The sequence below is a fragment of the Carassius carassius genome, chromosome 50 (genome assembly GCF_963082965.1).
Source record: "Carassius carassius chromosome 50, fCarCar2.1, whole genome shotgun sequence".
Lineage (NCBI taxonomy): Eukaryota > Metazoa > Chordata > Actinopteri > Cypriniformes > Cyprinidae > Carassius > Carassius carassius.
Window position 1 is genome coordinate 4,718,292 of NC_081804.1, and position 11,371 is coordinate 4,729,662.

Consider the following 11,371-nt stretch of genomic DNA (forward strand, 5'->3'; position numbering starts at 1 on the left):
AAAATAAAGTGTTAGCAAATATTAAGCATATAGTCTAATACTCTAAGGACAGGTAGTTGAAATGTAGTTGCAAAGTTACTTTTAGTCAACGGACTGTCTAAATAAGACTAAATGAACTGTTAGAAACAATAGAAGTCTAAGTCTTCATTAGGTAGTTTAGTAAATCTCTCTCTCTCTCTCTTTCTCTCTGTGTGTGTGTGTGGTTAGCATCACCCCCCCCCCCCCCTTCCCGAGACCTCCCATGTTTCTCAGGTGCTAAAATGTGGTGGTTAAGGCCCCACAGAGAGGTATAAATAGGACTCTCTTCCTATGGAGAGACAGTCTTTTATAGGAGCAGCAAGCGACTGAGATCCAGCCAGCAGACACTCTTAGATAGAGAGTCTGGAAGACATCCGCACTCAAAAACACACTAGGCCTCCCCTGTGCACCCATGCGGAAAGGCCCCAGGGGAGAATTCACCAGCTGAGCCTCAAAAACAAGGTAGGACCCAACTGACTGACAGACTGAATGCACTCAGCTGTTTGTGTGTATGCGTGTCTCAATAGTTCACTTCAGAGCTGATAGCTGGAGAGACCCAGGGTGCAAACACAAGCTGAGAGTGAGAAAAAGAAAGAGAGAGAGAAAGAGAGAAAATGCCAGCATGTGCTCGCCATGGGAGTGTTATGGTAAGCGTTTGTTGATTTATTGATCAGGAAAGAGGACCATTTTACATTCTTATGGATAGGATGTGAGCGGAGCATCACATCATGACACAGTTGTTTTGAGAGTCTGCAAGGGTTTGACAGCTACTACTAGTCCAAGTGATGTGACTTCTGAGGTAGTCTTTGTTTTTATTTGTGTGTTTATGCAGATTACGGCACTCTGGGAGTGACATGGTTGAAACAGGATAGAATCTGATTCATAGGGAACTGCTGGCATTACAATTTCCCTTCATCCCACTTCAGTCAATGGCTGTGCATCATAAGACTTGCCTCTCTCCCTTTCTCTCGAGTAATCCATTAAATGCCAGCATGCTCTTCCATGGACTTAAACTCCTGGTTCAGCACAGTAAATTACTATTATGATAACTGATTGACAGCCCTAGAGGTGTCCATTTAGCAAATTCTTTGGTACCTGAGAAAGATGAGGGGCAAAAAATTAAATGAAAGATGAGGGATAGAAAAAGGACATAGTGGGTCCCTTAGCGGGAATGTTGGCGAGGAGAGAAATTAAGTTTTCAGCAGCAGATCGATTTCTGAAACCTTGTCTCATGCATTTTACAGAGGCTTTAAATGCCACTTACGGTATAATGCTGTACTCTGGGTCAGAGCAAAGCTCTTCCGTTTGGGCTGGGATTTCAGGGCCGCTTTTAACAAACTAAGCCTATAGACCTAAGTAAATCACAGCCTTGGAAATTATGTTGTTTTGCTCTTCTTTTGTGGATTTGAAAGCCTGAAACCCGCCTTTTCTGTTACACCTCAGAATATTCCTTGGCAGCCCAGCTAATCTCATAGTCTCATAAACTCTTGATTCATAAAGAATTAATCTTATTCCTTCTCGCTTTCTTTTCTAATTCTTGAAAGCAGCTGAGACTAAGCTGACACTATGGAGAAAGGGAGGTGGAGTTTTGAAGATGCTCCCAGAGCCTCCATGCCTGACGAACTGTCTCATCCTAAGTTTTTGGAATGGAAGTTTAAGCTCTTTCGGGTCAGGTCCATGGAGAAGGCCCCTCTGCCTAATGAAGCACCGGTGGAGAAGGAAAACCAGCCAGAGGTAGCAATGGAAAACGCAGGCTCTCCTGGCAGTGTTATGAAGCTCTGTTTTGGAGGGAAGAGTAAGGAAAACATGGAGACTGCTCAAGGGAGAGTGGACCTTAAGCTCCAGGAAATTGATACACATATGAATCTTCTCAAGTGAGTCTAATAAAATATAGTGTCAACTGCATGAATTCTGAATGTTGACTTGACTTGTGTACATTTAGAAGCATGTCTTTGTTTATCTTAGTTTAAGATTAATTTGCTTGTGTCTTTTGCAGATGTCTGTGTCGCCTTTGTGGCCTTTCAATACAGAAGGCTAAAGGTCTGTCGCATGTAGTCCAGGGAGACTTGGAAGTGTCCAGCCGGTGTGCCTTGCGTAGGATGGGCTGTAAGTTTCTGAACTGGCCAGAGGTGATCTTGAAGGTCTTCAAGGTGGATGTGACAACCGACATGGAGACGGTGCATCCATCTTTATTTTGTCACAGATGCTGGACTGCTGTCATGAGGGGAGGAGGTTTCTGTTCTTTCACTAGGACTCAGATTCCAGACTGGAAGCCCCACAACACCCATTGCAACCTCTGCTTCCCTAAGAAGAGCTCTTTTCACCGAATAGGAAGGAAGCGGGCCAAACCACTTAAAATTGCACACAGCCATCCAAAGAGAATCAAAAGGGACTCCTCAGAATCCCCAGGGACAAATAGAGTGTGGAGACAGACCACAGAGAATACTGGATCAGGTGGACAAGAACGGTTAAAACTTTCAGTTCAGAGAGGACAATGGGTAAAGAATATCACCCAATGCCAGAGGGACCATCTGAGCACTAAGCTTATCCCTCCTGAAGTACCAGCAGACTTCTTACATGCCTTTACCTGCCAAGTGTGTGATCACTTGCTTTCTGACCCTGTCCAGTCACCATGTAGACACCTGTTCTGTCGGGTCTGCATCCTAAGGTACAGTCGTGCTTTGGGCCAAAACTGTCCCACCTGTAACCAACATCTAAATCCATCCCATCTGACCAGGCCAGCCAAATTCTTCCTTGCCACCCTCAACTCTATCCCTCTGCTTTGCCCCAGTGAAGGATGCAACGACTGGGTCCGATTTGACTCCTTTAGGGAGCACTGCCTCAATCACTACCATGAAAAAGAATCTCAGGAAGAACAAAAAGCTTTAGAACAGAATTTTGATGATTACTTGCCGGTCAACAAAGGAGGACGTCCTCGACAGCACCTATTGTCATTGACCCGTCGGGCTCAAAAGCACAGGCTGAGAGATTTAAAGAACCAGGTGAAGGTATTTGCTGAAAAGGAAGAAGGAGGGGATGTGAAGTCAGTCTGCTTGACGCTCTTCCTTCTGGCATTGAGAGCTGGGAATGAACACAAACAAGCAGATGAACTTGAAGCTATGATGCAAGGTAATGCCAATAAACATACCACCCACAATATGTGACTGTCAAAGCAGTCGTTGTCAGACGAATGTAACTAGAATGAACACACAATGCACTATTGTCTTATCTAAGCTTGGGAGGCATCAAGAATAATAGCATATACCATTTTTATAATGTAATATATGCCATCACTATTTGTTTTGTTTTTCACAATGAACTAGTCTAATTTTCAATGCCTGACTGCAGATAATTGTACTCATTTTTCATAGAACAAAAATTTTAATATGTAATTTTACACAATTATGTTCACATGCACAAAATAAATTGAACATGTCCACAATGTTATCTACACAAGAATTAATGAATTATTTTCTTATGTGCCTCACTGTCAATTTAAATATAATATTCACCACTTTACTGACTGTGTGTACGTGCACATGTGAGACTCAGTACACAATAATAATTATTGTAAAGAGCCTGTTAGGATGAAAACAACATCAGTATCTCATGTATCTGCAAATGACATAGATACTGTCTTCGGCCCCCAGGGGAACAGGGCCCAGCTGGTGCCTGTTTTCATCATCAGCTGATAGATCAGCATTTCCAGCATAGCTGAGTCACCTCTTTTCTAACTTTAATAATCTTTAATAATTAATAATTAATCTTTAAGCATTAATAATCTCACAAATCTAGAACAATTAGGACACATTACATGCTGCAATTACAATCAGAATTCCAGATATGCTAGCACTCATTTGCTCTGAAAACAGTCCATAAACACACATACTGTAGGTACATAATCACACATGCAAGCTCACATTCTCACTTATTTTGAGTTTATTCTGGATAAACAATTCTATGAATTCAAACTTCTGATTCTATCTCACACAGTTTTGTTTTCCCTCTCTATTCTCTTTCAGGCAGAGGGTGTGGGCTGCATCCTGCAGTGTGTTTGGCTATAAGGGTAAACACCTTCCTTAGCTGCAGTCAGTACCACAAGATGTACCGCACTGTAAAGGCCACTAGTGGCCGCCAGATATTCCAGCCACTGCACACTCTACGCAATGCTGAGAAAGAGCTTCTCCCTGGGTTCCACCAATTTGAGTGGCAGCCAGCTTTAAAAAACGTTTCCAGCTCCTGGGATGTGGGAATCATTGATGGCCTCTCTGGTTGGACAACCTCTGTTGACGATGTCCCTGTGGACACCATTTCCAGAAGATTCCGTTATGATGTGGCACTGGTTTCTGCATTAAAAGATTTGGAAGAGGACATAATGGAAGGACTGAGAGAGAGGGAGCTGGACGACAGCATGTGCACCTCTGGTTTTACCGTTGTGGTGAAAGAATCATGTGATGGTATGGGAGATGTCGGCGAGAAGCATGGATCTGGTCCAGCGGTTCCTGAGAAGGCAGTGAGGTTTTCCTTCACAATCATGTCCATCTCCATCCGAGTTGAGGGTGAGGACGATGGAATCACCATTTTTCAGGAACAAAAGCCAAACTCTGAGTTCTCCTGCAGACCTCTGTGCCTCATGTTTGTGGATGAATCTGACCATGAGACCCTGACAGCCATCTTGGGACCTGTGGTAGCAGAGCGGAAAGCCATGATGGAAAGTCGGCTTATTTTATCTGTTGGTGGTCTTCTACGATCCTTTAGGTTCTTCTTTCGGGGCACAGGCTATGATGAGAAGATGGTTCGTGAAATGGAAGGCTTAGAAGCATCAGGCTCCACTTATATATGCACACTCTGTGACTCAACCCGAGCAGAAGCATCTCAGAACATGGTGCTACATTCAATTACACGTAGCCATGATGAAAATCTTGAGCGCTATGAGATCTGGAGGACAAATCCTTTCTCAGAGTCTGCTGATGAACTGCGTGACCGGGTCAAAGGTGTTTCCGCCAAGCCTTTCATGGAGACCCAGCCTACTCTAGATGCTCTGCACTGTGACATTGGCAATGCTACTGAATTCTACAAGATCTTTCAGGATGAGATTGGTGAAGTCTACCAGAAAAGCAATCCGAGTCGTGAGGAACGCCGTCGTTGGCGGTCAACCCTGGATAAACATCTAAGAAAGAACCTGAAACTCAAGCCTGTGATGAGGATGAATGGAAACTATGCTCGTCGGCTGATGACACGTGAAGCTGTGGAGGTGGTCTGTGAGCTGGTTCTTTCCGAGGAACGGCGTGAGGCTCTACGGAAACTGATGGACCTCTACCTTCAGATGAAGCCTGTGTGGCGTTCTACCCGTCCCTCCCAAGACTGCCCTGTCCAACTCTGTCAGTACAGCTACAACTCTCAACAATTTGCTCATCTCCTTTCCACCACGTTTAAGTACCGATATGATGGAAAAATCACCAACTACCTACACAAGACTCTAGCCCATGTTCCTGAGATTGTTGAGAGAGACGGGTCTATTGGAGCATGGGCCAGTGAAGGCAATGAGTCTGGGAACAAGCTGTTTAGACGTTTTCGGAAGATGAATGCAAGGCAGTCCAAAACATTTGAACTTGAAGATGTACTGAAACACCACTGGCTGTACACCTCCAAGTATCTTCAGAAGTTTATGGAGGCTCACAAGAATTCAGCAAAAGCAATGCAAGCCACATTCAAACCAGAAGAGACCCCAGATGAAATTGATATGGCTCTTGAAGTACCAGATTTTTGAGCTTTTCTTTGATCGACTTTCTTTAATGGACCCTTTTTCTTGCTAATGAAAATATTGTTAAGTAATTGATTTTATTTCTTGAGATGAGAAGTAATGTAACGTGTAATGGCTTTGTTATTCACTTCATTATTTTTCTGAAGCCAGTGCATAAACGTGAGTTAAATTTTTTATGGCAGAGATAAAAATTGAATGGACAGGGCTTTTTTCTCCCCAGCTTTTACAGGCAAATTGTCTCAGTTTTATCTCTTGTGGCTTGTGAAATATGAGGGATTTTATTGTATTGTCAGGTTGTGACACCTTCACGAATTCACACAGAAGGGTTATTTATGAAAATGTATGAGGGAGTTGTAAGTCACTGAAATTGTGTTAAAGGAGCCCCACATTTATGATCACACAGGGCAAAGACAAAATTAAATTAGGAAACACAAATTGTCTCCTGTGCAGAAGGTCTAGAAAAAAGGGGTTATTTTAGCAATGCAGTATTTTGATGATGCTCAACTGGTTCACAAATAACTATAAACACCCACAGACACTATGCTACAGCATTTGCAAATTTACGTAGACCCTACCCCATAATCTACCTCAGTCTTCATTCTTACATGTCCCACAGCACAGGACATTTGCACCATCCCGCTCACACAAACACATTTCAAGTATTCAACCATGTCTTTTACAACATAGCACCTAGTGACTATTGTCAGAATTTCTTTATTGCTATGTGTTACAGTTTTGAGATGTGTGCTCTATTCACTAAGACTTGTACCTCATTTTTTTTTATCATCTCTTATTGTGTTTAAGAGTGCTAGATTTACTAGATTGTGCTCTCTTAAACTGAGGATTTCAGTAATCCACTTTATAAATGCATTGTATCTTTCAGTTCATTGATTTCCTGAACACTGTGTTTCTAATTGTAAAAAAAAAAAAAAGGACTTGCACAAAGGCACTGGTAATGTTCTTGCCCAGTCTTAATTTTTTTCTTTCATTGTGTAAGAGCATTACAGTGATTGTTGTAATTCATGAATTCATACGTTCTTTTCTTTAACAGATTGAATATAATTGTTTTATAAGAAATAAACATTTTTACTTTCCCTTTTGTAAAATAACAATAAATAAATAATAAAAAAATTCCAATCTAATTGAGAACTTTTTTGTCCTATTCTATTGTATGTGGTTAAAGACAAAGTACTTAAGACAGACATCTGACATATGCATGAATGTTTTGCAAATACAAGTGTATGTGTGTGTGTGTGTGTATATATATATATATATATATATATATATATATATATATATATATATATATATATATATATTCTAAGCATAAAAACAGACTTAAAATATAATCCATTTAAATAATTTCTCTTTATTTAACAGAAAAACACACTCTACAAGCTGTCCTCCCACATTTTAATGAAGCAATAAATCATTAGCTTAGCAATAACAAACAAGACTTATATAGAAATGCTTTTAGTTTCTTAAAATTGCACTAAGCATAGTCTTTCAATTGAAATATTGTTAGTGATATTAAACCTAAAAGAACAACAATTCAGTCAAAAAGTGTTCGCAGAAAGCTCTTCCTAGCTGGGGTCATTTTCATTGAAACTGGAGCCTTGCGATGGGTCATCTTCATTGGGACTCTCTTTACTGGCTACAGTGGTGGTGGTATCATTTCCTGCTTGGGCAGTCCTCCGTGATCCAAGCAGAAGTACTTGCTGTTGTCTTGAGAGAGGCAGAGCAAAAGTCTTTCGGGATCTCCATGCACTGGGCATGAACACAATGTCCACTTTTACCTTTGGAGCAGAAGATCATGACAGGTCTGGTCAGCTCAGTATAGTAGTATGGCTCCCAGGTATTGGGGTCCACCTGGCAGGTAAGGCAGCACTTGATCCAATAGCCTGTCTGAGATGCATCCTCCTCGTCTTCCTCATTGTAGGTGTCACCCTCTCCATCGCTGCTATACTCCAGCTCATGAGGTTCTCGGTCAAAGTAGAGCTCCTCAGAGTCTTACAAAGGTGCAGAGTCCTCAAAATCAGTGGACTCCTGGTTGCGTCCCTGAGCCGATGCTTCTCCATCTTGTTCCTTCTGGAAGCACACCCAGTAGAAATAGCTTATAGTTTTCCTGATTCCTGTTTCTCTTAGAGAATCGCGTTAAGCTTTCAATAAAACGACTGCATTACCCAGCACCCAGTGCGAAACTGGCGTTTTTTCATTCTACATTTAAACGGTACGTCTGAGATGTTTTTTTATGAGCTATGAACGCTATTATTCTTATTTTCTTAAAACAGTTATCAGCGTTTCTCATTTTTACATTTATTAGATTTGTTTTAATGTGTTAAGATAGTCGAATTCGCAAGATACATCTTATTAAATAAGCGTGTAAGTTCTGGCTATCAACACTTATTACACTAAATAAAGATAATACGTTTTTAAATCACTATATATTTATAATAATTATATAGTAAAAATCGTAATTACCTTGATGTTTATTTACACATATATATATATATATAAATAAAATATTTCATATTCTTGTCTTATAAATATTGAAATATTTATAAATATATATCCTAATAACGTATATTTCTTACCTTCTGGTCAATGCACTCAAGTGATTGATTGGTCTTTCTTCTCAAATTAACACCACTTACACTCTATGTAATGTAGTTTGATTGGAATGTGTTATAATAATAATAATAATAATATAGTCTAATGAATGCTTTTATTGTTGTTAAAAGTAGCAGGAAATGCATTGATGATATTACAAAAGCTTTTGTATTTCAAATAAATGTTGTTTGTTCAAACCAGAGTTGGAAATTAACGGGGGTTTGTGGCAAAAATACTGTACCACCAAAGTAATCAAAAATTGCCCCTGCATAATTAAAAAATGTATTACCACTATCGAGAATAAAACCAAATGTTAAAATAAATGAAAAAGTGTCAGTTCGTCAGAATAATAGATTTGCTTACACTGCATTAGATCACTTTTTACGCGGTGTATTTTATTTATATATTTTTTGCAGCAGTTAACCTTATAACCAATCACATGCCTTTCTTTTGAATTTAGGAATGCATTGGCCAATCGGAGGGGTGTAGATTAGTCAGCGCTGAAAACGCTTGTGAATTGCCTCATCACAAACAACACAGACCAGATGCAATGTGATTATAATTGCAGTTTGATTGATTAAAACACCTGGGTACTTTTAAGTCTATTTGACTTTAAAGACAACACAGATAGAATGAATAAGGTAATTATAAAAATTGTCTTTACGAATGTAAAAAATTCCAGAATAAATATATATATTTTTAATCGTAATATGTCACAATATTACAGTAGATTTGACAGAATTTAGAGTATTTTTGATAAAGTAACTGCATCTTAGACCAGACTAAGAGACTTTATTTTCTATTTTTGTGACAACATGTAGAGTCCACTGACGCTCTCTCAAATATCTTAACTATAACTGAAATATAGCTAAGTTATAAGTCATGTATAACTCAAATAAATATCAAATATCTTTTAATTGGCTGCTAATGAGTAATGTTGCACAGAGTTTTCAAAGTCACCTGTCATGCCTGATTGGGCCACACACAGTGCAATTCCAAAAGGTGTTTTTGGACCTGCATTTGACACAATAATCACAATCTTCATAATGCATCAGTGATATTGTAGCACCTCTCTATGTAACGTGCCGTTAAAATAGTCTCCTCTGTGTATCTGAATGGTCTGTTGCGTTGGGTTCGGTGAGGAGCGGAATGATTCACTCTCATTACACAGAATACCGAATGCATGAGTCACACATCAAATTTTGGCAGTAGGGGTAGCTCAGATTTTTTTAAATGCTCCTTATTTCCCACAGGCTTATATTTACATGAACTGTTTCTGCTTGGCTGCTCTTTAAAGGAACAGGAGAAATAAAGTGACTGTTGTTGAAAGAAAGAAAGAGAGAGGGAGAAGAAGAGAACAGCTGTGCCTGCCTCATTAGCATAATGTTTTTTGTGTTTCAGGGGGCTTTGCGCAAGTACGCGAGCCATCGTGCAGTCGTGTGTTTGTTTTGGAGGCCGAGAGATGTGTGTGCGAGAGAACAAAACAAAGACACGTAACCACGAGTGCCTGGAAGAACAGTGAAAAACACAAACAGCGGAGCACCTGTGTCTGAAGAGCAGGGCCATGAAGAGGAGGCTCATCGACTCCCCTGAGGTGCAACTCAAAATAAAGAATTCCTCCGGTGTCTCCAAGCGCGCTGGAGAGTGTTGTTCTCCCGCTCAAACGAACTTACATGCCAGTGTTCACACTTACAGACGCTGTAAAATAAACCTGTTGAGTCCTGAAAGGGAACTGCATATGGCAGTGGCAAATGAATGCAGATTGTCACATGAAACCGACAGGAGGAAATGGAGAGGGAGACTGAAACGCAACAAACAACAACAAAAACTACAGTGCTCGCATTGTAATGAACCTTATTTTTCAACGCAGGAGTAGGCCTACGCTGTTTTCTGTGAAAGTGCAAGACTTTCAATTCACTAAATGCTTCGGGGAAATAACGAGAAGGATAACAATGTGTAGTAAATGGTAAACCTGTTAGCGCTACAAACCAGTGTGTTTATAATTAAGAAAATACATTAAAATAATATGGTAGGAAAAACCAGTTTGTAAGATCAAGTAGCAAAACTAGCTTTTTTGTACAGCTGAAAATAGCTTGAAGCAGATGACACCGGAAGCTAGACACATAAAAGTTTATAAATGGCCTTAGTTGCTCTTATGGGAAGAATAAGGTGTATAATGTGTGGTTTCTTGTGTGGGCTAGTGTCTGATTCATTTTCATAAATCACTTGGTTCAGATCAAAAACATACAATTAAAATGGACACCTTTTCTTTCTTTACACATTCCTTTTACAAAATGTTGAAGAAAAATGTTTGTCCTGACAAAAGGCCATGTATGCTATTGGTTAATGTCTATAAGCAAATAGCTACTTGGGCACTGTTTGAGCAAATTCCTGATCAGTTTATGCCTTTATCTTATTAAATAGCCTGTGAAATGCTATTGAACAAGTTAAACAAGTTGCAAATGCAATTTCATGCAGAATTAAAAAAGTTAAACCACTCACTGATTTTAGTCATCCCTCAAAAGACTTCCCAGAAGTCCCTGTGCAGCATTTTGAATCATTTTGTGTGTGTGTGTGTGTGTGTGTGTGTGCTCTTGTTTTTGTGACATATCAGGACACAACTCTGTATAATGACATGGGTATGACACAGGTATTACAAAGAGAGGGTGACTTATGAGGACATAACGCATGTCCCCATTTTTCAAAACACTTATAAATCATACAGAATGAGTTGAAATACAAGTGATTGCAGTGTCTCATCCAGCTAAAAATTATATTCCAGAATACTATTTATTCCTGAATACAATAGTTCTTATAGTCTGCCAGGACTTTGAGAAGCTATTATTTTTGTTGGTGTTAAAATAATTCTTCATTCACACATCAGACATCACTAGTTGCATCACTAGTGCGGTTGAGATCAGGAATAGAATACTTGAGTACTGCATAGTGTGCATAAAATGCCTTTTTTTGTATGATATG

General features: G+C 39.7%; 1 protein-coding gene across 1 annotated transcript; it reads left to right on the top strand.

Moving 5' to 3' along the window:
• Positions 1-261: 261 nt before the first annotated feature.
• Positions 262-6,671, top strand: LOC132133222 (V(D)J recombination-activating protein 1-like). The gene is made up of 4 exons (XM_059546002.1): positions 262-480; positions 1,566-1,892; positions 2,015-3,147; positions 4,041-6,671. The coding sequence occupies exons 2-4, from the start codon at positions 1,585-1,587 to the stop codon at positions 5,786-5,788; spliced, it is 3,189 nt and encodes a 1,062-aa protein (XP_059401985.1). The 5' UTR covers positions 262-480; positions 1,566-1,584; the 3' UTR covers positions 5,789-6,671.
• The last annotated feature ends 4,700 nt before the right edge of the window (positions 6,672-11,371 follow it).

Excerpts from the sequence above, each read along its gene's own strand:
- LOC132133222 (XM_059546002.1), top strand. The coding sequence starts at position 1,585 with ATGGAGAAAGGGAGGTGGAGTTTTGAAGATGCTCCCAGAGCCTCCATG. Across the intron at positions 1,893-2,014 it reads ACACATATGAATCTTCTCAA|ATGTCTGTGTCGCCTTTGTG; the intron begins GTGAGTCTAATA and ends TGTCTTTTGCAG. Across the intron at positions 3,148-4,040 it reads ACTTGAAGCTATGATGCAAG|GCAGAGGGTGTGGGCTGCAT; the intron begins GTAATGCCAATA and ends ATTCTCTTTCAG.